At 47.0% G+C, this 24,371-nt stretch overlaps 1 protein-coding gene across 1 annotated transcript in view; it reads left to right on the plus strand.

The window, feature by feature from the left end:
* HSD17B3 (hydroxysteroid 17-beta dehydrogenase 3) overlaps positions 1-24,371 on the plus strand; it is a 44,984-nt gene that overhangs the window by 12,023 nt on the left and 8,590 nt on the right. Inside the window, exons 3-9 of the mRNA XM_045570731.1 lie at positions 9,669-9,744; positions 11,487-11,594; positions 12,960-13,027; positions 16,351-16,386; positions 19,828-19,862; positions 20,734-20,815; positions 21,440-21,505. Coding sequence (XP_045426687.1) covers positions 9,669-9,744; positions 11,487-11,594; positions 12,960-13,027; positions 16,351-16,386; positions 19,828-19,862; positions 20,734-20,815; positions 21,440-21,505 — 471 coding nt within the window. The remainder of the gene's footprint in view (positions 1-9,668; positions 9,745-11,486; positions 11,595-12,959; positions 13,028-16,350; positions 16,387-19,827; positions 19,863-20,733; positions 20,816-21,439; positions 21,506-24,371) is intronic.

Genomic DNA, 24,371 nt, shown 5'->3' on the forward strand with positions numbered 1-24,371 from the left:
GGGCAATGTATGATGGTGCCTTACGCAGTCTCAGCAAGGAAATTCTTCCTCCTAATGTTTAAATTACTCGAGTCTAAATTATTCTAGCTTTGCGCTCAGCTTCTTCTCTTTCATCTTGCTTTAAATGAAAACAGTAGCTTTTAATTATTTTTATGTTCCCCTTGGATTCATTGCTTTGTTCCTGGGTGGCTTGCCTTCAATCCTATGATTTCTGATTCAGGTTTTGACTATCCTAGGTTTATTGTACTATTCCATGACGTGTGTGTGTGTGTGTGTGTGTGTGTGTGTGTGTGTGTAATGCATAGGCGTGATTACAAAAAATAATAAAATGAGTACTGTGTCCCTTATCACCCAGCTTAAGAAATAGAACACCAGCCCTACCCGGTTTGGCTCAATGGATAGAGCATGGGTCTGTGGACTGAAGGGTCCCAGGTTCAATTCCGGTCAAGGGCACATGCCCAGGTAGTGGGCCTATCCCCAAGAGGGGGCTTGCAGTAGGTAGCCAATCAATGATTCTCTCTCATAATTGATGTTTCCATCTCTCTTCCTCTTTCTTCCTCTATGAAATTAATAAAAATATATTTTATAAAAGAAATAATCACTTGCATCCTTGAGGCATTCCATAGTCATGACATGCCCTCACCCCCACTGATGTAATCACAGATCATGGTCGTTGTGTTAAAAATTTCCTAACTTAAAAAAGAGTTCTATTACATATACATGTACCCCTAAACAATGTTTAGGTTGCATCACATGCTTTCATTTCCATGTAAACTGACTCTGATGTCTTCTGCAACCTGCTTTCAATTGATTAATAGCATGCCTTTGAAATTTATCCAGGCTGATGTGCATAGAACACGGTTCATTCATTTTCATAATTATGTAGTATTCCATTATGTAAATATGTCTGGTTTAGTGACTCTTTTCTCTGTTGACAAACATTTCTGCAGCCTCTAATTTGCTGCCATGATTGCATTGCGTGGTCTCCAGAGCTCTGTGCCTGGGAGCAGAATTGCAGGCTCAGAACTAGACAGAGGCAACATTACTCAGTAAATTTGCTTCCAGCCAGTTTCCAAAGTTTCGGTGTTGAGGAGATAGCAGCCTCAGAAACCGAACAGGGAAATGCTACCTCTTTTATTCTTTTGGAATTATTGAGTGTTTTTGAATGTTTGATAGAGCTTACCTGTAAAACCACCTGTGGCTGCAGTTTTCTTTGTGGGACAATTTAAACTATTTACTTATATCATTATCAGCATCACTTCTTATTTATATGATTACATCATATTGATTATTGCTATTATTTTTAGTAATTATATGACTATTGGGTTTCTAATTTTTCTTGAATAAGTCTTGGACTTATATTGATATTTTTCTAGAAATATATGTATTCCACCTAAGTTTTCAAATGTATTGGCATATACTTTCTTTGAAAACATTCTTACCATGTTTAAAAACTTTAGCATGAAACAGAGATCCAAGATGGCTGCGCCCAGGTAAACACCTAGCCGCAGCTGCACACAACAATTTCAATAAAATACAACTAAAATATAAAATGGACATTACCCAAAACTACAGGAAAGTCGACTGACTGGAAATTCTACAACGAGAAGCAAGGAGAAAACCAGAACGAATCACGGAGGAGCTGTAAAAGCCCAAGGTACGGAGACACGCGGCGCGCGCTTGAGAGGACAGAGCCGGAGAGGAGGGAGGCCGAGTGCCTGGCGGGTGTTCCCTAGCGGGAAGGAGATAAAACTCCGACTGTGTTGGGCCCCAGTTGTGACTGCTCTGAACCCCAATTCTAGGCCAGACCCCGGGGACCCAGGCTCATCCATAGGGAGCTGGGCTGTAAGGCGGAGCCCCGGGGGAGCGGTGCAAGGAGGTGCACATTGCGCGCAGAGAAGGGATGGTTGGCTGTGCCGCGGGATTGCCCTGGCCGGAAGGAGACTGGAGCTCCAGTCTGCTCTGAACGCCACCTCCAACTCCACTTCCAACTGAACTGAACCCCAATACTGGGCTCATTGGGGGAGAGCATAGACTATTTGGCAGCAGGCGAAAATTGAGGGCACCTATCTCTCAGAGGCGCTTTGCAGCGAGTACTGAAGGACCCTGAGACGCAGGAGCCGCATAGAGTGGGGCTGACGTAGGCTCCACCCTGAAACCCCGTCCCATCTGTTACTGCGAAATGCGACAACGAAATAGATCACAAACGAAAGAAATGGAGGACAAGAAGTGACTGGATATAGAGTTCAAATCTACGCTTATAAGGTTTTTCAAGAATTTCCTAGAAAAGATGGATAAGACCTATGAGGATATGAAAAGAAATCAACTAGAATTAATAAGGAGTTATCAAGAAATGATAAGGGATCAACAAGAAATAAAGAATACATTGTCTGAAATAAATAATATTATACAGAGTCCTAAAACCAGAATGGAAGATCGCAAGAATCAAGTCTTTATTTGGAACATAAAGAACCAGAAGACACTACTCCACAGAAGCTAGAAGGCAAGAGAATCCAGAAAATTGAAGATAATTTAAGAAACCTCTGAGACAACTTCAAGCGAACCAACATCATAATTATGGGGGTCCCAGAAGATGAGAGAGAGCAAGATATTGAAAACATACTGAAAGAAATAGTGACAGAAAACTTCCCCCACCTGGTGAAAGAATTAGACTTACAAGTCCAGGAAGCGCACAGAACTCCAAACAAAAGGAATCCAAAGAGGACTACACCAAGACACATCATAATTAAAATTCCTAGAGCAAAAGACAAAGAGAATATTAAAAGTAGCAAGAGCAAAGAAGGTAGTTACCTATAAAGGAGCACCTATACGATTGTCAGCTGACTTCTCAACAGAAACCATGCAGGCCAGACGGGAATGGCAAGAAATATTCAAGGTGATGAATAGTAAGAACCTACAGCCAAAGATAATCTATCCAGCAAAGCTATCACTCAGAATCGAAGGTCAGATAAAGAGCTTCACTAATAAAAAAAAGCTAAAGGAGTTCATCAACACCAAACCAGAATTATATGAAGTGCTGAAGGGGGTTCTTTCAGAAGAGAAAGTAAATAAAGATAAAAATTATGAACAACAAATATGTAACTATCAACAAGTGAATCTAAAAACCAAGGAAATTAAAAATTCTGATGAACAATATTAACTGTTGAATATAATAGAATCAGAGGTATGGAAGGGGAGTGAACTGACGATTCTTGGGGAAAAGGGGAGAGGGGGATGTGGGAAGAGACTGAACATAAACTGTGCACCTATGGATGAGGACAATGGGAGTGGGGAAAGGGCAGAGGGTGGGGTGGGAACCTGGTGGAGGAGAGCAATGGTGGGGGGGGGTGGGGAAAGGAACATTTGTAATAATATGAACAATAAAAACTTACTAAAAAAAAATAAAATCTTTTGGTAATTAAAAAAATAAAAAATAAATAAAAACTTTAGCATGAAACACATTTATCAATGGTTACCATCTAGGTCACAAAGTCACTGGGAAGGGGCAGCAGCTATGTTCTGTAAATGAGCAGAAATACCAAGAGGCTGGGTGGTGGGGACACAGCGGAGTCCCCCCTTTCTGCCCCCCCCCCCCCCCCGGAAATTTGTCCAGGGTGTTCTCATTTCTCTTCTTCATTTTCTCTCTTCTTTCTGGAACTCCAATTACTCAGATATCGGGTAATATTCCTATTATTCACCCTCTTTAATCTTTGTACTGGCTGGCTGTGGATGTCCAGGGCAATCTTAGAAACCCAGTATTGCAAGTGGTAAAGACTTTCTCTGCTGTTGGTCCTGAATGACTATTTGGAATAGAGTCTGTTATATTATATAAGTCAAAATAATTACACAAACTTCATTGTGGTAAGCCACTGAAATTTGGAGTTATTCGTTACAGTAGCTAACGTTATCCTAACTAATGCAAATTAACAAGAACTGTCTAAAATTTACATGAAGAAACTTTAAAAGTGTTTAGAAGATAGTGTGGAATTTGAATAAATGGATACCATATTTATGGATGAGACAACTGATTATTGCCAAGATGTAACTTCCACCTAAATGTCTCTAATTAACTTCCACCTAAATGTCTCTAATTTAAACATAATACTTTTTAAAAATATACAACTTTATCTGGAAAATCACACTAAGAAGATTAGAAAATAACGTTTTGAAAGAGAATAATAAATGGTAGGGACTTCCTCTATCAGACATCAGATACCAAAGCTTATTGCAAGATTATGATTAAATCAGATGTGGTCATGTTATTAATTAATTAATTAATTAAGTAAATTTTTATTGTTCAGATTATTACAATTGTTCCTCTCCTCCTTCCCCCTCACCCCCATAGCTCCCCTCCACCTGGTTCCCATCCCATCCTCTGCCCTTAACTTCCCTGCACTGTCCTCATCCTAAGTGTACGATTTTTGTCTAGTCTCTTCCCGAATCCCCCTTACCTCTTTCTACCTGAGAATTTTCAGTCCACTCCCTTTCTATCCCCCTGATTCTATTATATTCACCAGTTTATTCTGTTCATCAGATTTTTAATTCACTTGATTTTTAGATTCACTTGTTAATAGATATGTATTTGTTGTTCATAATTTTTATCATTATCTTTTTCTTCTTCCTTTTCTTAAAGAATACTTTTTAGCATTTCATAAAATACTAGTTTGGTGGTGATGAACTCCTTTAGCTTTTTCTTATCTGTGAAGCTCTTTATCTGACCTTCAATTTTGAATGATAGCTTTGCTGGGTAGAGTAATCTTGGTTGAAGGTTCTTGCTATTCATCACTTTGAATATTTCTTGCCACTCCCGTCTGGCCTGCATAATTTCTGTTGAGAAATCAGCTGACAATCATATGGGTGCTCCCTTGTAAGTAACTAACTGTTTTTCTCTTGCTGCTTGTAAGATTCTCTCTTTGTCTTTTGCTCTTGGCATTTTAATTATGATGTGTCTTGGTGTGGTCCTCTTTGGATTCCTTTTGTTTGGGGTTCTGTGCACTTCCTAGTCTTGTAAGTCTATTTCTTTTACCAGGTGGGGGAAGTTTTCAGTCATTATTTCTTCAATAGGTTTTCAGTATCTTGCTCTTTCTCTTCTTCTGGCACCCCCATAATTTGGATGTTGGTGTGCTTGAAATTGTCCCAGAGGCTTCTTACACTATCTTCAAATTTTTGTATTCTTTTTTTTTAATATATATTTTTTTATTGATTTTTTACAGAGAGGAAGGGAGAGAGATAGAGAGCTAGAAACGTCGATGAGAGAGAAACATCAACCAGCTGCCTCTTGCACACCCCCTACCGAAGATGTGTCCGCAACCAATGTACATGCCCTTGACCAGAATCGAACCTGGGACCTTTCAGTCTGCAGACTGATGCTCTACCACTGAGCCAAACTGGCTTCGGCCTCTTTTTTCTTTTTTGTTTTATTGGTTGAGAGTTTATTGCTTCTTTGTATTACAAATCTTTGACTTGATTCTTGCATTCCTCTAGTCTGCTGTGAGGTCTCTGTATATTTTTTATTTCAATCAGTGCATGTTTAATTTCTAGTTGGTCCTTTTTCATATCCTTGAGGGTCTCACTAAATTTATCGGCTTTTTCTAGGAAATTTTTGAAAAACCTTATAACCGTGGTTTTGAACTCTATATCCAGTCGCTTGTTTTCCTCCATCTCTTTCATTTATGATCTGTTTATTTGTCTCCACATTTTTGCTGCTTCCCTGAGTTGCTAGGGTAGCTTTGTGTGCTAGGTGTCCTATATGGCCCAGTGGGTTGGCCTCCCAATTACGTGAGGTGGACACTCTTGGTGCGCCCCTTTGTGGACTGTGTGTATACCCTTTTGTTAATTAAGTCTTGATCGTTGTTGGTATCACTGGGAGGAATTGACCTCCAGGCCAATTGGCTGTGAAGATCAGCTGTGTCAATGTCAGGAGAACTTCTGTGCTGGCAGTCCTCTCTTATAGGCGCTCCTCCAGACCTCTGCCTTTCTTGGCTCCCCTGAGTTTGCACCTGACAGTCCAGAATCCCCCCCGTATAAGCCAAGGTCTCCAGGGTCTCACCTGGAACTGGAGTTCAGTGCAGTTAGAACTGGGGTTTAACGCAGTCAAGAGTTTTTGTCTCCTTCCCGCTAGAGAAAGCCAGTGGCACACAGCAGATAGTCTTCTCTGCACGCACTCGTGTGTGCGCCTGCAGACCTCTGCCTTTTGCGGCTCCCCTGAGTTTCCCCCTGACAGTCTGCAGTCGGAACTGGGGCTCAGCACAGTCAGAAGTTTTTGTCTCCTTCCCACTAGAGAAAGCCAGCCATACACTCAGCTGCCTGTGCATGTGTCTCTGTACCTCAGCCTTTTACCCCTCCTCCGATTCTTCGTCAGTAGCCTTGTTATTTAAATAATAAACAGGTTAATGAAACAGGACAGATGGACCAGAAACAGACCCATGTACTTGTGAAAATTTTGCATGCGACTAAGTTAGCATTCAAATCAGGAAAGAATGGCCAAATAAAAAAATTTTGAGACAATTAGCCACCCATTTTGAAAAAATAATGCTAGATGATTTCAACCTCACACCATTTTAAAAATAAATGACAGAAAAAGCAGCAGTGTAGGTTGATTTGTGTAACATAAATAAATAAATAAATGACAACTTTCAAGCAAACTATGAAGAGTTGTAGGAAAATCTACTTATATCCTTGAGCTAAAAAAATCATAAAGAAAAAAATTTAAAAACCTAAGGAAATAGCCACAAACTTGATAACATTAAAATTAACATATCATGTATGCCAAGACACCATAATCAAAGGAGAAACACTCGTTACATATACAGTAGGCAAATAATTATTACCCAGAATATATATATATATATATATATATATATATATATATGTATAAATCCTCATACAAAGTTGTAAAAAAATGTTTAAAACCCAGTAGAAGGATGGTCAAAAGGTATATACTAGTATTTCACACATAAACATACATAAAGATACTCAGCCCCACTGTAATTAGAAAAATTAAAATTAAAACACTTAAAGGATATTTTTTGACCACTAGATTAAACAATTTTGAAAAGTTTGTTAATATAAACTATTGGCCAGAGAGTAAAGAAATAGCTATAATTATATTTTTGATGGTACAGTTTGAAGAGAGGACATTTGGGTAATACTACTAAAATTTAAAAAGCATATACCCTTTGACACAACAATTCCATTTCTTGTCTATCTACTCTAGGAATTAATTCACTTGTATATACAAGGAGCTATATAGAAAGGTTTTCTTTTCTTTCTTTTTTAAAAATATATATATTTTATTGATTTTTCACAGAGAGGAAGAGAAAGGGATAGAGAGTTAGAAACATCAATGAGAGAGAATCATTGATCAGCTGCCTCTTGCACACCCCCTACTGGGGATGTGCCCGCAACCAAGGTACATGCCCTTGACTGGAATCAAACCTGGGACCTTTCAGTCCTCAGGCTGATGCTCTATCCACTGAGCCAAACCGGTCTCAGCATATAGAAAGGTTTTCTTTGCAGCAGTATTGGCAATAAGAAAACTTGACAACAACTTACATACTCACCCATGTGAACTATAAGCACTGGGAAGCAATAAAAAGGGTCAAGTGGCTCAGTGTGGATGGATGTGGAAATAGGTCCCATGCTCAGGGATGACACAACATGATGTTAAAAAGATAGCCATTTGTAAAGTGTGCAAAGAAAGAAAGCCCACAATACACATTTACTTCTGTATGTGCTTATATGTGTGTGTAGATGCTGAGATAAAGTTAGGGAGGATCAACGCCAAACTCCAGGCAGGGAGAGCCTGTGGTGGCCTGAGGGAGGCCTTCTACAATGAGAATGCACTGGTGTATTCAATAGTATGACTCACTAAATTGAATCAGGAAAATATGTAAACACTGAGGCTTCCACCCCAGAGATTTTTATTTGGATGGCTTTGGTAGGAATTGGTGTTTTTTGACTCTTCCTGGGTCATTCTGAGACCATTGGCTTGAAAATGGAATTATTGGTTATTGTAGACCCTATAGTATAGTCTTTAATTCAGCTTCTTATGTTTCCTATAACATGTGGTTCCTCATTGAAATGCTGGCATAGGGCTCGCTTTGACCACATACAAACTAAAACCGGGATGGTATAGAGAAGGTGAGCCTGGGCCTGAGCAAGGGTGACATGCAAATTCATGAAACATCCCATACCTTTGTCAACATGGAACATTTTCTGTTGTGTATTGAAACGTGGGGTTCAGGATACAGACTTTGTCTTGTCTGACGAAGATGAAGAAAAAAATCCATAGACTAATGGATTTCTTTAATAAAAAAGTAGAAGTTTATTGGAAGCATTTACAAACTCTATCTGAGCAGAGGTGTCCCAAAGGGGAACCCCTGGGGAGGGACCCCCAAATTGAAAAGTCTGTGCTCTCTCTCTCTTTAAAAAAAAAATAATCCCTCCTCCTGTCCCTTTGTCTCCAGTTTAAATATGTTGTGGTTCTTTGAACCTGACCCTTTATAGTTGGACCTTTCATTAATTTAGGGCCCCCATGCTTTCCTCATTGGTGATTTTGTTACACAGTATCAGCTTCAAAGGCCAAAGCCCAGTGGTGCCCCCTCTTCCTCTCCCCTTATCTTGTAACATTCCTCTATTCTCTGTGAAAATATGTTTCCTTCTTTCCATTATCCTGTGACTTTTCTATATTCTCAGTGAATATATGTCTTCCTTCCTCTTTATTCTGTGGCATTTTCCTGTCCTTTTTATACCAAAGGTAAGCATTTTGGCACCTCCATGCTGCTCAGGTCAGGGCTGCTTTTGATCTACCTTAAATTGCTTTAATCGCTCATCCTTCCCATCTGCATTCCTCCCCCATGGACCTTCTGTATTCCCTAATTCTGCCTTTTGTGTCCCTAGAACTCCTTTCAGTGTAATTTCCCACAATTTAAAAAGTAACAGTACTTACTTAAAACCATAGAGAAAGATTCTAATGAATTGGGTCCTTTGTTGCTAACTCATCAGTCTGTTTGCACGATCATTTGTTTTCCTTCTGTCTTGAGACAAAGCTCTAATTTTCCTCGCGTGTAGCATTGTTCGGTGCGGGGCCCACGTTAATGTAAGCATTCCCATCCCGTGACCCTCGGCCGCCAGGAGTCCGGGCAGTACCTCTTCCGAAGAGAATTCCTTGCGGACCTCAGGGAAGCATGCACTCACGCTCCAGCTGGGAGCCAGAGAGCAGGCAAAAGGGCGGAGGGCATGAGCGTGTCTGTAAAGTGAAGCACAAGGAGGTCCTTGTGAGCAGGAAGCAGCTCAGAAGATGCTGCAGGAATCGGGTCTTCATGGAGCCGTGCTGCCCGGGGCCTGGCATGTGACTTATAGGATAGGGTCTTCCACACCCCGATATCCAGCACCCATCTGCGCTCAAGCAGTCCCGATGAGAGGGCGCCAGGCTGTGCGTCTGTACAAAAGGGAAAGTGGACTAGTTCCTCACGTGTCACAAACACACGCAGGATTATGTCACCTTTAGCCTGGCCCAGGGCGGCGGTTTTGCTCATAGCCCAGAAATGTCTGCACATTTAAACCCAGGAAAAGCAAGCGCCTCACCTAGCGATGCCCCAACTCACCTTTAATCAAGCCTTCCTGTCTGCTGATTGTCCTGGTCTCTTTTGGTTTTCCCATCCCAGCTGGCAAGACAAGGCCTCAATGTTGTGCTGATCAGCCGGACGCTGGGAAAACTACAGGCTATTGCCGTGGAGATTGGTGAGTGGCCCAAGGAGTGAGGGAAGTGTCTGTGGAGCCCCGTGGCCAGGTCGGCTCTGATCCTGCCTGCAGAGGCTCCACCAGCATCCCTGTACCCGCTCCCTGGAGCCTGGGGCAGGCCCTTCTGCGGGAGCTCAGTTTACAAAGCTGTGCCCAGGCTGTTAGGGGAGGCTGTGCCCAGGCTGTTAGGGGGAGGCTGTGCCCAGGCTGTTAGGGGGAGGCTGTGCCCAGGCTGTTAGGGGGAGGCTGTTAGGGGGAGGCTGTGGGCAGGCTGTTAGGGGGAGGCTGTGCCCAGGCTGTTAGGGGGAGGCTGTGAGCAGGCTGTTAGGGGGAAGCTGTGAGCAGGCTGCTAAGGGGGCACTTTCGTTCACTACTGAGTCTCTGGTGGGCGAGGCAGGATCAGATGCAGCACAAGTAAGTCTTTTCTCTGGTCCTGAGTCCTCATCTCTAGAATCAGACCTCCCCATCCAGAGGCCCAGCTTCTGCCTCTCCCTCGGGGCTTCCCTTCCAGGTGTCAATGCCTTGCTCCTTGCAGGAAGGGGAGGGGACACTTCGTGGTGACAGTCAGAGTTAAATAAAGACTTGGTGCGGGGCTACACACCCTGGGAGGCCGCACTCACTACCCTGGCCCCTCTGAAGTGTCCTTAGTTAATAAGGAGCACAGCGTCCCTTTTTGGGATTTGCATTTTAATGATCAATTATTAATTTAGTAATTAATAAACATCTTAACTCAAAGGGTTAGGCCGTTAATGAGGAAGACTCGGGGAAACCATGGCGGCAGGCCGCCTGGGGGACAGTGTGTCCTGGGCGTCAGGGTGAGGAGGCGGACCGGGGCTCAGTGCCCTTGGCCGGTGCAGTCTGTGTCTGGATATCAGCGGTGACTCTGACCGGGACTCAGTGTTCTTTAGTGCTCCCCTCCCAGCGTTCAAGTGCGCTTTTTATCGGCCTCTTAAAAAGCAGGTGATGTCTTCCGTCTGTCTGAAAGCACCCCACCCCCAAACTATGCCTCACCCGCACTTGCCTCTGAAATCGGGGGTCTGGCTCCAGCGTGGAGCAGGGGCAGCTGGTGACATCTGTGCTGCTTGCACATCTGGCTGAGCTCCTCGTAGGCAGGTTCACAGCCGGAGGCCGGTTCCCGTGGGAGAGTGGAGGGGCCTGGCCCGGAGCAGTGTGGGTGCCTCCGGCAAAGCATTGGGGTCTCCACTGGTTTCTCCTCTGGAAAAAGCGGACAGTGCCTACTCGGCGCGGTCGGAGAGAGGACTAAAGTAGGGTATCTCGCAGGTAAATGCTTTAAGAATGCTGCCATGCTGGGCAGATGCAGAAGGCGGCCGTGTCTCTGCGGAGGGATCAGACGTGGCACCGGCCGTGCACACTTTGCTCTGCAGCCCTCAGCCCGGGGCTGGCATCAGAGCGTGCAATCAGCGGGCCTCCCAGACCACGGGCTCTCCAGGTCTCCGGGGTAGCCCGAGGTTTCCCGTTTCTAACCATCTGCCGGTGATGCCGATGCTGTGTTCCAGGGACCCCACTTTGAGAATCATTGCGTTAAATCTAATGCGTGCATTGTGACTGTGGTAGCTCTCAGACTCACACATCCGGCACACGCCAGCTTCACCAGGGCTGCTTCCTGTCTGTAAGGGGGTGAGGGGCGTGTGCCCAGGCTGGGTGGGAGCGCTGGGGGACTCCACAGGCCAGAGGGGCTTCGGGCTCCTGGTCATTGAAGAATAACATTGTCTCGAATGCAGAGCGCACTACAGGGAGGAGCGTGAAGGTTATCCAAGCAGATTTCACCAAGGACGACATCTACGAGGGTATTAAAGAAGAACTCAAAGGCTTAGAGATTGGGATTTTAGGTAAGTAAATTGCGATGCTCAATGCTTGTTGTAATACATCGGTGCAATGATTACCTTACTGACCCTTGATCATCCCACGGTAGCCTAAGCTTAACCCATGGCGGTGTTCTGAGCTGTAGCATTAAGGAACATCAAAGTTCAGTTCTTCAAGAGGCGTTACGTGATGAACAGATTTATACATAGCTTTGGAATGTGTCAGACCTTCTTGACCGTCTTTCCTGATGTTAGACAGGATGTGTTTTCTCTCACAGATACTGACACTCGGCAGGAAGAGGAAATCTCAGAGACACTCACCTAGAGGAACACATTTACCCCACAAACGTGGCTGTGGTTGACCCATGAAATGGCAGCGCAGTGTGCGTACTTGTGAATTGACTGCCTTATTCAGGACACAAGATGATGTCTTTTCTGTGATGGTTGTAAACACTCTGTTTCATCACTAGGTACACAGCACAGTGTCTGTACTGTGCATAGAAGGAAGGTTTGATTTCTAAACTTCTTGCTGAATTAAAAAAATAATTACTAATTTTTTTTTACTAATAAAAATAAAAAACATATCGATGCAGAGAAACTGGAAAGAGTAGAGAAGCACATAAAAGAATTAGAAATTTTAAAAAAATCCTGATGGTCCAGAGAACATTTTGGTGCATATCCTTCTAGATACATATTTTCCGATGTCTACACGGATCTTATATATTTACACATATTTATTTACATATTTTTTTAATCTAAATTTTGTTCTTTCCATCACCATCTATCCCATCTGTGTTCTGTGCATTTTTAAAAGCCGCTCATTACACACACTTCCCCTGCCTTAAAGCTGCTTGTGAGGGGCTGCTCTGCACCCCAGCTGGGGGCTCACCTCATTCACTGCATGTGCTTCCGATCCCGGGACCCCCGTCCCTTCCCTCCAACGTTTCCGGTGTGATCAAATCATGCTACAATGAACGACCTCGTGTATCAATCTTGCTACAATGAACGACCTCGTGTATCAATCTTGTTGAAGGTGTTTCCTTTTTTTTTTTTTTTTTTTTTTTTTTCCCCAAAGAGGAAAGAAGAGGGAGAGAGAGAGATAGAAACATTCATGATGAGAGAGAATTATTGATCGGCTGCCTCCTGTACGCCCCCTACTGGGGATGGAACCTGCAACCTGGGCAAGTGCCCTGTCCGGGAATCGATCCATGACCTCCGGGTTCATAGGTCGGCGCTCAATCACTGAGTCACGCCAGCCAGGCATGAAAGTATTTTCTTAAAAACTCTTTCCAAGAGAAGAGTTTCTGGCTTGAATATAACTGTTTCTAAGGTTTTCAATAAACATTTGCCACTGGCTCTTCTGACATCTTTTTGTTTTGTCTCCCCCGGCAGTCAACAATGTTGGAATGATCCCCAGCCTTCTCCCGAGCCATTTCCTTAACACACCAGACGACATCCAGGTATATCTGTGCTTTCTGGGCAGTGTCCTCTCAGCAGGGCCCGGGGAGGGTGTCTGGACAGAATTCTGTACCCTAGAGGGTGTCTGGAGGTTTTTCTTTCTTCTCATCTTAGTACTTGGTCCACAGCAAGGCATCATTGTACACGGCCATTTCTAAGATAAGGTCACCTCTCCCCTCCTCCGCACATCAACACCTGCCTGCTGCTGCTCTAATCTTTGGGGGGCTCTGCTCTGTGCTGTATTAGGGATACCCCTGCCTGAAAAATTTATGGCTGTGATTGCAAGGGGTAGAAGCTCTTTGGTTTTGTCTTTCAGCTAATAAAATTTGTTCAGCTTACAGCGTGAGGGAAGTGAGTGATACAAACTCTGCGATGAGGTATTGATTCAGCAAGCTTGGCTCAGGCCCATGGCCGCCATTGCCGGCCAAGCGTGAATTTGTTGTGCATTGAGCCGCCCTGGAAAGTACTCCTTGTCACGTCTTCCCAGGCTCTGACCTGTGAGGTCACGGGGTTATATCTCTTCTGAACAGGCCATCGTGCTCCCAGTCCCCCCGTGTGCAGGTGTTCCCACGGTCCCATGTGAGCCCCAGTCTACTGCCCAGGGCAGAGTGCCCACTGCTTGGACGGAGCTGCATATTCTTGCCATGCCCCTGCCTCTCATTCAAGCAGATGCCATTCTTTTTTTTTTTCTTTTTCTTTTTTAAAATAAATCTTTATTGTTCAGATTATTATAAATGTGTTCCTCTTTCCCCACCCCCCTCCATTGCTCCCCTCCACCAAGTTCCCACCCCACCCTCTGCCCTTTCCCCACCTCCCATTGTCCTCATCCATAGGTGCACAGTTTATGTTCAGTCTCTTCCCACTCCCCCCATTCCACTTTTCCCCAAGAATCATCAGTCCACTCCCATTCCGTACCTCTGATTCTATTATATTCACCAGTTAACATTGTTCATCAGATTTTTTTAATTCCCTTGGTTTTTAGTTTCACTTGTTGATAGTTACATATTTGTTGTTCATAATTTTTATCGTTATCTTCTTTCTCTTCCTAAAGAACCCCCTTCAGCAATTCATATAATTCTGGTTTGGAGGTGATGAACTCCTTTAGCTTTTTTTTTATTTATGAAACTCTTTATCTGGCTTTCGATTCTGAGTGATAGCTTTGCTGGGTAGAGTATTTTTGGCTGTAGGTTCTTGCTTTTCATCACTTTGAATATTTCTTGCCATTCCTGTCTGGCCTGCATGGTTTCTGTTGAAAAATCAGCTGACAATCATATGGGTGCTCCTTTATAGGTAACTACCTGCTTTTCTTTTGCTGCTTTTAATATTCTCTCTTTATCTTTTGCTCTTGGAATTTTAATTATGATGTGTCTTGGTGTGGTCCTCTTTGGATTCCTTTTGTTTGGGGTTCTATGCGCTTCCTGGACTTGTAAGTCTATTTCTTTCCCCAGGTGGGGGAAGTTTTCTTTCACTATTTTTTCCAATATGTTTTTGGTATCTTGCTCTCTCTCTTCTTCTGGGACCCCCATAATTCTGATGTTGGTGCACTTGAAATTGTCCCAGAGTTTTCTTACACTATCTTCAACTTTCTGGATTCTCTTATCTTCTTGCTTTTGCTGAAGGAGTGTCCTCTGGCTCTTTGTGTTCTAAATCTTTGTCTTGATTCTTGTGATCTTTCAGGATGTTTTTAGGACTCTGTATAATGTTTTTTTTATTTCAGACAATGTATTTTTTATTTCTAGTTGATCCCTTTTTATTTCTAGTTGATCCCTTTTCATATTCTCATAGGTCTCATTTATTTTATTGGCCTTTTTTAGGAAATTCTTGAAAAACCTTATAACTGTAATTTTGAACTCAATGTCCATTCTTTTCTTTTCCTCCATCTCCTTCCTTTGTGTCCTGCCTCTTCTCTGCATTTTCGTTGTTTCCCTGATTTGATGGAATAGTTTTATGTGCTAGGTGTTCTGGTAGAGCCCAGTAGCACAGCCTTTCCAGTTACCTGTGGTGGACAGTCTTAGTGTAGCCCTTTGTGGGCTGTGTGTGCAGTCTTGTTGTTAAGCCTTGCTTATTGTTGGTATCACTGGGAAACATTGATTTCCAAGCTAATTCGCTGTGAGGATCAGCAGTGTCTCAGCTAGGAGGGCTTCTGTACTTCGCTTGGATGGGGCAGAGTCTCAGGGTGGCGTAGACAAGCTTTGGTTCCCTGTCAGTCTCGCCTTAGGAAAGTCCTGTTCGTGGTGAGTCTCGCAAGATTGGTTGCAGGCGTGCACACCTCTTTGGTAAAGGCACAGACAAGCTTTGGATTCTGGTCAGTCCCTGCTTAGAGAAAGCCAGCCTCTGGGAGAGCTTCTGTGCTCAGCTTGGATGGGGTGGAGTCTCAGGGTGGTGCAGACAAGCTTTGGTTTCCTGTAGGCCCCTCCCCAAGTCCCGCAGTAATGGCCACTGGCTTCACACACCTCTGAGAGATCTCTGCCCGTTGCCTGACAGTCTGGCCTCTCCATGACTGGGGCCGTCTATCAGAGCAATAGAGTGATTCTGTTTTCCTTTGGAACAAGAAAGCCAGCCGCACATTAGCTGTCCGCCCTCTTTGTGTGCCTGGAGTAAGCCAGTAGTGAACTCTGCCACCGCACAGTTCTCCGCACCTTCACAGTTTCTGAGGCTCAGTGCGCCTTCTCTTTCCTTCCCAGATGGCAGAGCCTCCTCTCAGCCAGCTGTCCAGTGCTTCAGGGCAATGCCTCCCCTGTTTTCCAATTCTAAATTTAAAATTGTTGTGGTAGGCTGCATTCAGGTGTCTACCCTATGCCACCATCTTGGTTTCTCTTGCAGATGCCATTCTTGCTTCTTCCTCTATTCATATCTGTGCTTTTGCCCATTTCTATGTCTCCCTCCCTTCCCTCTCTGTCTGTCTTGGGAGACTCTACTGATTCCTTTCTCTGGCCTCTGTAGCCCAGAGCCTCTGCCTTATCATACAGCCACTGACCTTTCTGTTCTCTCTGCTGCTGTCCTTTAGGCCCACGCACGCCACCCTCTTCCTCCAGCTGGAGATTAACCATCTCCCTTGGAAAAGCTGTGTCCACATTCCTCTTTACATTTTTCGAGCAAACTCTGTAACTTCTATTCAGGATCACACTGTCCAGAAGCACAGTGGGACATCAGGTGTTTCCCAGCCCTAGTGCATGCTGCTGAACATCCATTAGGAGCCGAATTTGCCGGAGTGAGTGAGGGAACAGCTCAGACACGTGCCCTCGCCCTCTTTATGTTTCTTTAGCACCGACTGCATGTCCAGAGAATGTCTCAGCTGATTTGTGGTTATGGTTATTTATTACAGAGCCTCGTCCATTGCAACATCACCTCGGTAGTGAAGGTATGTGATCAGTGTGTGTGCTGAGAGCATTAACATGGAGCAGCTGCCGACCTGTGGCAACTCGGGACCCTTGACCTTTTCCCTGTGGAAGGAGAGTCTCTGAGGTTGAACTGCACTTGACTGTGCAGCCGTGGAGTGGCCTTTTATTTTTATTTGTTTATTTATTTTTAAATTAAATTAAATTAAATTTTATTTTTTACAGAGAGGAAAGGAGAGGGTTAGAGAGTTAGAAACATCGATGAGAGAGAAACATCGACCAGCTGCCTCTTGCACACCTCCTACTGGGGATGTGCCCGCAACCCAGATACATGCCCTTGACTGGAATCGAACCCAGGACCTTTCAGTCTGCAGGCTGACGCTCTATCCATTGAGCCAAACCGGTTTTGGCAATGAAATGGCCTTTTAGCTTTCTCATTCTGTTTTCCTCAAGTGCAGTGAGGGATTCATTCTGCCTCATGTGTAAGGCCTGTTTCTGCCTTCCATTTTGCCACATGCCAGAACATATTAGACCTGGCGATTCTGAAGCTGATTCTGGATTCCAAGGTGACTTTAAAAAAAAAAAAAATTCAATCCCTTCCTCTGATTTTATTCTAGTAAATAGAGGGAAAGCCGCTCTATTTGTAAAAAAAAGGACACAGGGCATGGTTTTTATGGACTCTTGTTCCGTAAGTCCTTGCCGAGTGGGAATTCATGTATTTCTGACTCCAGCTCAGCCTCCCGTTGGTGGGCAGCGTGGGGCATGCTGTCTAACTCCTTGGAATCTCAGACTCCTCATCTGCCAGAAAAGTGTGGCACTGCATCGGGCCAGGTGCTGTTCAGACAAGCACCTGCAGGCACGACAGCCACGGAGCTGTCCTGACTGTGCCCTGGACAGAGCGGGGAGCAGGCGCCCTCTGGGCGGGCAGCCAGGGCAAAGGTGCTGCTTAGGAGCAGACCAGCCACTGCCTGGTGAGCAGATGGCACTTTTGTGTGAACGTTGTTTCCTTTCCTCTGAGTGACAGGAACCCTCTAAATGGCTTGTGAGTGAACCCTGGGCTCTGAGCCCCCACTAAACCCAGGCCCCTGGCTCAGGTCCCAGAATTCACAGCTGCTCCTGGCACCCTGTGGCCATTCCTCAGACCTGGCTTCCTGGGTCCGGATGCCAGTTGGGGAGCAGCAGGAGGCTCAATCTCATCTTGAAAATGTGGACTGGCCGTGGAGGACGGCCTTCCCAAAGGAGAATCAGATGCTCTCGACCTAAGGAGAGGAGATGGGTGCTGAGTAGAGAAAAAAAAAAAAGATGTTTTTCAGGTGGATAAGTTGGGCTGACAATAACTGTTTTTACCAGTGGTTTTTGTTTTTTTTTAATTTTATTGATTTTTTTACAGAGAGGAAGAGAGAGGGGAGAGGGACAGAGAGTTAGAAACATCAATGAGAGAGAATCATCGATCAGTTGCCTCTTGCACACCCCCTGCTGGGGATGTGCCCGCAACCAAGGTACATGCCCTTGACCGGAATCAAACCTGGGACTTTTCAGTCCGCAGGCTGATGCTCAATCCATTGAGCCAAACCAGTTTCGGCTTACCAGTGGTTTTTGTTTTTCTGTAGGCATAGTGGTATTTTACATAGTCTGCCCACTGTTGATTGGCACACATATTCTTTTAGGCTGAGCAATCAATAGCTTTTCAAACTCCCAGCTGTTATAATTGTAAGTTTTATATTTCTAACTGTTGTCGGTAGGCTCATCACTGAAATCTTTCACATTATTGTGAGTGGTTCTTGCCCTCTTGGCCCATGTGATCACAGAGCTTCCCAGATACATTTGATAACCCCGACTCCTTTAGCCGAGGAATGCTTTGATTTGCTAAAAAATTATTTTATATATTGTCAGACACTAACTTCTCTAAATAACAGAGAAAACACACACAGAAGGTTAGCTTGTAAGCATGCCACCCCAGTTGTCCATGCTGGTGGGAGGCAGGACAAGTATCTATGGAGCCATCTGGAAATAGTAGAGACCCCTGTCAAGGGCGGGGATGGGAGATGAGTTTTCGGGCAAAAGGAAGGCGAGATCAGAGACTAAATATTGGGAGCTTTGTGAGACAGACTCACAAACCTGATGTCCTCTCTCTAACTGGGATTCCTCCCCAGTGAGGCTAGAGCAGTGGTCGGCAAACTCATTAGTCAACAGAGCCAAATATCAACAGCACAACGACTGAAATTTCTTTTGAGAGCCGAAAACCGACTTCTGCGCATGGGCCACGAAGTTTCAATCGCACTGTACGTGCGCACCCGCACGTGGTATTTTGCGGAAGAGCCACACTCCAGGGGCCAGAGAGCCGCATGTGGCTCACAAGCCGCGGTTTGCCGACCACGGGCTGGAGAATTCATCTGGAGGCTTTGAGGACATGCTGGCGCATGCTCCTCAGTGAAGTTGAGAAAGCCAAGGATGGGTGACAACAATGCAGCCCGCATCTTTTCCTCGCCTCCCTTCAAGTCCAGGGTTCCAGGAGGCAGTCCTGTGGGTTCTGGGGACCACCCCCCACCACGCTCTGGGGGCCCTGCAGATGGGGGTGTGGCAGAGACAGAGCCCCCTGAGAGCTCTCCGGCTCCAGGCCACGTGCAGAGGCTGGCAGAGCTGGTCTCCTGGCCCCAGGCCTTTTGATTTCTCTGCCTCACCCACCCGTTTGGCTCCTCTCTGTCTCAAACCTGCTCCCCGGACAGGGCCCAGCCCACTCCGTTGTACTTTTGAGAACACGTTAGTCCACACAATTGCCTCCTCCTTAATTCTTAAAAAGTGTGCCTTGCAATTACGGTGTGAAAAGCTTTTTAATGAGATGTCTAAGCTCCAGAAGTTGCAGAAAAGACCTCTTTTGGGCAGAAGGTTGGGAGGGGAAGGGACTTCCCAACACAGTTATAATTCCGACAGACAGGCAGACAGACGGACAGACAGACATGTCTGTCTGGGGAGCTATCACAGACCGCTTGCAGGTTGCTTATGCGGCCGCTGTTGGATGGACAGGTGTCCTCCATCTCATTCCTGGTATCTGTGATGCTCATGGACTCCTGCGATGTCCTGACGGCCCCAGGTCCTCACTCATGCTGAGGTTTGTGACTTGCAGCCTCTGCTTGCCCGTCTCCTGGGGAGAGAGTATCCGGGAACCTCAGTGCTGACCCCCCTCCAGGGCAATTTCCATCATTTTTCACTGCCCTCATTTTGCAGAAAGGCTTGAGCTTCAGGAGGAGAAAGCAGAGGCCTCTGAGCAGTTGGCCACGTGTCTGGGTTGCGTCCTTGGTCTCCGGCCAGACCCGAGTCGCCAGAATGACCTCCGATGCGAGTGGCCACCTGAGAAGATTAGGCAGTTCCCCGGCTTCCTCCCACACCCGCTCCCCCAGGTTGCACCGCCCACTGATTGCTCTTTAGTTTCTTTGTCAAGGCTTAACTCTGACCTTCTCTTGTAGATGACCCAGCTCATTCTGAAACACATGGAGGCGAGGTAAGGCCTTCCTTTGGAACAGCGTGGAGCGCACGGCTCCCGGCCTGGCCGTTGGCGGGTGTGGAGGCCGGGGCTGGGGCGCCTCTGGCTGCTGCTTTAACTATGAAGAGAGGACGCGGGCATTACTGGGGAGATAACATTCTGCCCCGGGCACTTTGCAAACACACAAGGCCAAGTGTAACATATACTGGAGGGAGGTGGAGAACAGCGGATTCAGCACACATTGTACTAAACATTTAACTTCCGTTGAGCCTAAAAGAAACTTCAGAAGTTGGCCTGAGACCAGGACCACCTCTTCGTCATCAGAACGAGTACTCCAGTTCGGGGTGAAAATCCGCGCCCATCAGCGCCTCCCTGTATTCCAGGTCTTCGTCGCCCGGTCACACAGCTGGGCGGGGCTCATGCACAGCCGTTGGCCGAGGGCTTAGTCCTCCCTCGAGGAACGCCCTGGCACTCGAATGTGCAGTCTCGTGGTTTTTCTGAATTGAACCCACCTCGTTGGGGTGGGTTAAAGAGGATTACATTTCCGAAGGGTAATTAGGGAGCCCGAGCCCGGTGAGGGTGCCTGTGTGTGCAGATGGTCGGCCACCCAGTTCCACCCGAGACTGACGGCCTCTGCCTTGTGGGTCGTCTTCATGGGCAGATGGCCCTGAGCGCTGTGGCCGCCCTCCGGTCTGAGCTCAGCGGGCTCCTGCGTTTCTGGGGGGGGGGCTTGATGCCCACTGACTGTCCAGGGACCCCACTGCGGGGCCGCGGCCCGAGGGAAGCAGAGAGGAGTTTCCCGGCGCTCCCACGAGCCCCTGGGTTTTCTTCCCTCTCACGGAACCCTCAGGCAGCACAGCCCCTGAAACGTAGCTCCTTTGCCTTTTAGGAGGAAAGGGCTCGTCCTGAACATTTCTTCCGGGGTGGCCCTCTTCCCCTGGCCTCTCTACTCCATGTACTCGGCTTCCAAGGTGAGCGGTCGAGGGCGGTAGAGAGCCGGCGCTCCAGGCTCCAGGCTCCTCCTCCCTCCCCTGTCCTCCCGGTTGCCGTTTTCCTTTGGACCACCTGGCCAGCCCGCGGACAGATCGCAGGGAGGCCCTCTCCTGTGTGCAGGACAGAGCTAGTCAGCAGGGGTTGGGGTGCAAATTAGAGGAAGGCACAGCCTGAAGCAGCACGGGGGCTGGGGTGGGGGGTGGGGAGGGAGGAGAGGGAAGCAGGTGCAGCCCCGCCCCCAGCTCTCACTCACCTTCTTGCCCGGGAGCCCTGCTGTCCGCTGTGGTCTCCTCCCTGCCGGGCGTCCTCGTGCCTTCCTCTTAAGAACAAAGTCGGGGTGGGGGGGAGGAGGGGGTGCTCTGCACAAGGACAGCACCCCCTGTTGGGTCATTTATGTGTAGTGGCCCGAGGTACGCGTTTACCCCCCACCTGTAGGTTCCCGTTCACTGAGGGATCTCTTCTCAGACCAAGAAATGACGTCCTAACTGGCACCAGAGAGGCGGCCACGTTTTGAGAACACGTGGCGGGCTCCCGCGGGGCCCTCTGGTTCTGACGGAGAAAGCGAGCTCCGGGCCCTGATGTGTTTCTCCTTCTCGCTCCAGGCTTTTGTGTGCACCTTTTCCAAGGCCCTGCAGGAGGAGTACAAGGAGAAGGGGGTTATTATCCAGGTGAGGCCAGCAGTTCCCAGTCCGTGCGAAGGGGCTCCGGGAGCCGGTGGAGCGGGGCCCCTGCCGGCTGCAGGATTGGTGGTGATGTGCACCGGGAGGCGGGGCGGTGTGGTCTCTGGGTGACACTATGGGGTTCCTGCGATCCATGCGGTGGCCGGTGGCCGCTGTGCCACTGTAGTTGCGCCTGCTGCCACCCTCTGCGGTGCCCTGGGCTGGAGCAGGAAACGGGGCGGGTGAGTGAGTGCCCAGGAGCGCTGTCGCCCCTCTGGCTGCCTGAGGCTGCATCCCACCGGAGATTGGGGCCTGCTCGGCCAGCCTCCCTCTGCTGGCGGCACAGGAGGCTCATGTGGGAGGATGGTGGAGGGGAACGAGAGCACTGGGCACTGGCCATGTTGGAAGGGGTGGGCAGAGCCAGGTCTGCTGGCTGCTCCTCTGTGCTGGGCCCGGATCCTCACCCCTGGCTCTGCGTAGCGGGAAAGAGGGGCCCTGCCTCCCCTTTCACCCACAGCCACACACAGACTGGGCTGTCGCTGCCACCTGCAGGCTGAGCGATGTGACATCCTGTGGCAGCAGTGTGCATGTGGGTGGCTCGGCAACACGGAGTTCAGTGGTTTCAGGTTTCCAGGACCTGGGATAAAAGGTGTGTTTGCAGAGGTTTTGTTGACTGGGAGGAAGTTGTACGGCATACTATCAGAAGTGGAAAGGCTCACTCACCGTAACATCTTAAAAAAAATAATAAAAAAAAATTATATATATATATATATATATATATATATATATATATATATATATATATATATATATATTCTCAGAGAGAAAGGGAGAGGGAGAAGGAGCTAGAAACATCAACGATGAGAGAGAACCATTAATTGGCTGCCTCCTGCACTCCCCCTACTTGGGGATCGAGTCCACAATCCTGGCATATGCCCTTGACAGGAATCGAACCTAGGACCCTTGAGTCCATAGGCCACCTTGACAGGAATCGAACCTAGGACCCTTGAGTCCATAGGCCAATGCTCCATCCACTGAGCCGAACCAGCTCGGGGTCACTGTGACATCTTTGAAATTATGGGTGTGCACGTGGATTCTCAGTTAAAATGCTCGCGGGTGTGAGGCTGTCTCAGGTGGCTGCATTATAAATTAGCCGGCTATAGACAAAGCTTACTCAAAAGACAGATTTGAATTAATTGTGAGAACTTTGCAGTTAACATCGGCTTCCCGCCACTCAGTGACGGGAACAGCACACCATGCCGCTGACCACCGGCTCTTCGCTCTGCTGAACTGAAGGCTCGCCCAGCAGGGATTGTTCCTTCCTGTCCATCTTCCAGCTTCCAGCTGAAGACAGATTCCTTTTGCAAAAGGGCTACCCCATCTAAGCTACTCGCTGCAGTAAAAAAAATAACCCTTAACAGCCCACTGACTTCCAACCTCAGGATTCAATTCTCATTCATGATGGGCATTGCCTGGGAGCTGCCAGCGGATCAGCTCAGGGTAGTGAGGCAGGGACCGACCGGCGGGTGGAGCAGCTGCTCCTTGGGAATAGCTGGTTAATTTATAACGCGGCCACGGGTGAGCTGACATGCCAGGGAAACGTGGCAACGGTTCTAGACCGTCTTGCTTTGATAACGAAGGGCTCTGGATCAGAAAAGACGCCTGTCACTTCTGTTCATACTCATTGGCCAGATCTGGTCACATGGTCCCACCCAACCATGTGCAATTCTGTCTTGGGTCTGGAGGAGAAAAGGACTAAAAATATTTGGTGAACCACACTAATGTTTACCAGAGCTACTTGCTTACCAGTCGTATGACAGTCTTAGCATCATCATGATCTTGAGAATTGTGGTGAGAGAGGCTGGGGCTGCCAAGAGAGTGGGTCCCATGGGGCAGCAGGGTGGGGGGAGGTGGGGGAGGGCAGGGAGCCCCTTCCTGGATATAGGAGCCTCGAAGCTGCTCTCCTAGCCAGTGAGAGGAGGCGAGAAGGCTCTGTGACCTTTCAAAACCACTGGCCATTCCAAACACTTATGTAATTGGCGCTCAATAAAGATTTGTTAAGTTGGGCAATGAAGCAGGCACTATAGACTCCAGCTTGATTTTCAGATCCCAGCTCTGCCACTTGCCAGTGAGTGATCCTGGAAAACCTGCTGAGACTCTGAGAGCCTCAGTCTCCCCATCTGTAAAAAGGGCCTTACCATGCCTGCTCACTTCTCTGGGCTCTTTTAGAGATCTAAGCCACGAACAAGTATGCAAATCCCACCACCGTTTATGAAGCTCCCGTGCTCCACAATGAGGTGTTTTGTGAACCAAATCCCAGGGTAGGAATGAAAACACTCACTATTTCCCCATCTGGAAACGGGCTGGGAATGCCTGCTCCTGTATCTCTCCAAGAGCAACACGTGAGATCTTTGGAAGAAAGTGTTTTGCCAATTAACGGCGATAGCGTCCATTTCCACGGAGGCCCATTCGGTCGCGTTGACAGATTCACAACTCGATTCACTTACGAACAGTGTCCTGTCAAGGGTGAAGTGAAGAAAAGAGGACACGATGAAAACGGCAAACGCGATGAGAGAAAAGTAAAACCAAGGAAACAAGCACGGACCTTTTTTCTCTGAAGGTGCCAAGATCCCCGTGTCTGGGAGAAAGTACTAGTAAGCCTCCTGCCAGGTGTGGGGGCCGTGGTGGAAAGAGGGGGTCGTGAACGTGCAGTCCAGGGGCTTTAGCTGCCCCATCGTTGGCTGTGTGCATTAGAAACACACGTCTGAGAGAGGGTTGCCAGATAAAATACAGAGCACCCAATAAAATCTGAATTTCAGATAAATAAATAAAAATTTAAATGTAAGTATATCGCACCGAGTACTTGGGACTTAGT

This window comes from Pipistrellus kuhlii, unplaced genomic scaffold (assembly GCF_014108245.1).
Source record: "Pipistrellus kuhlii isolate mPipKuh1 unplaced genomic scaffold, mPipKuh1.p scaffold_m20_p_36, whole genome shotgun sequence".
In the NCBI taxonomy this organism is placed as follows: Eukaryota; Metazoa; Chordata; class Mammalia; order Chiroptera; family Vespertilionidae; genus Pipistrellus; species Pipistrellus kuhlii.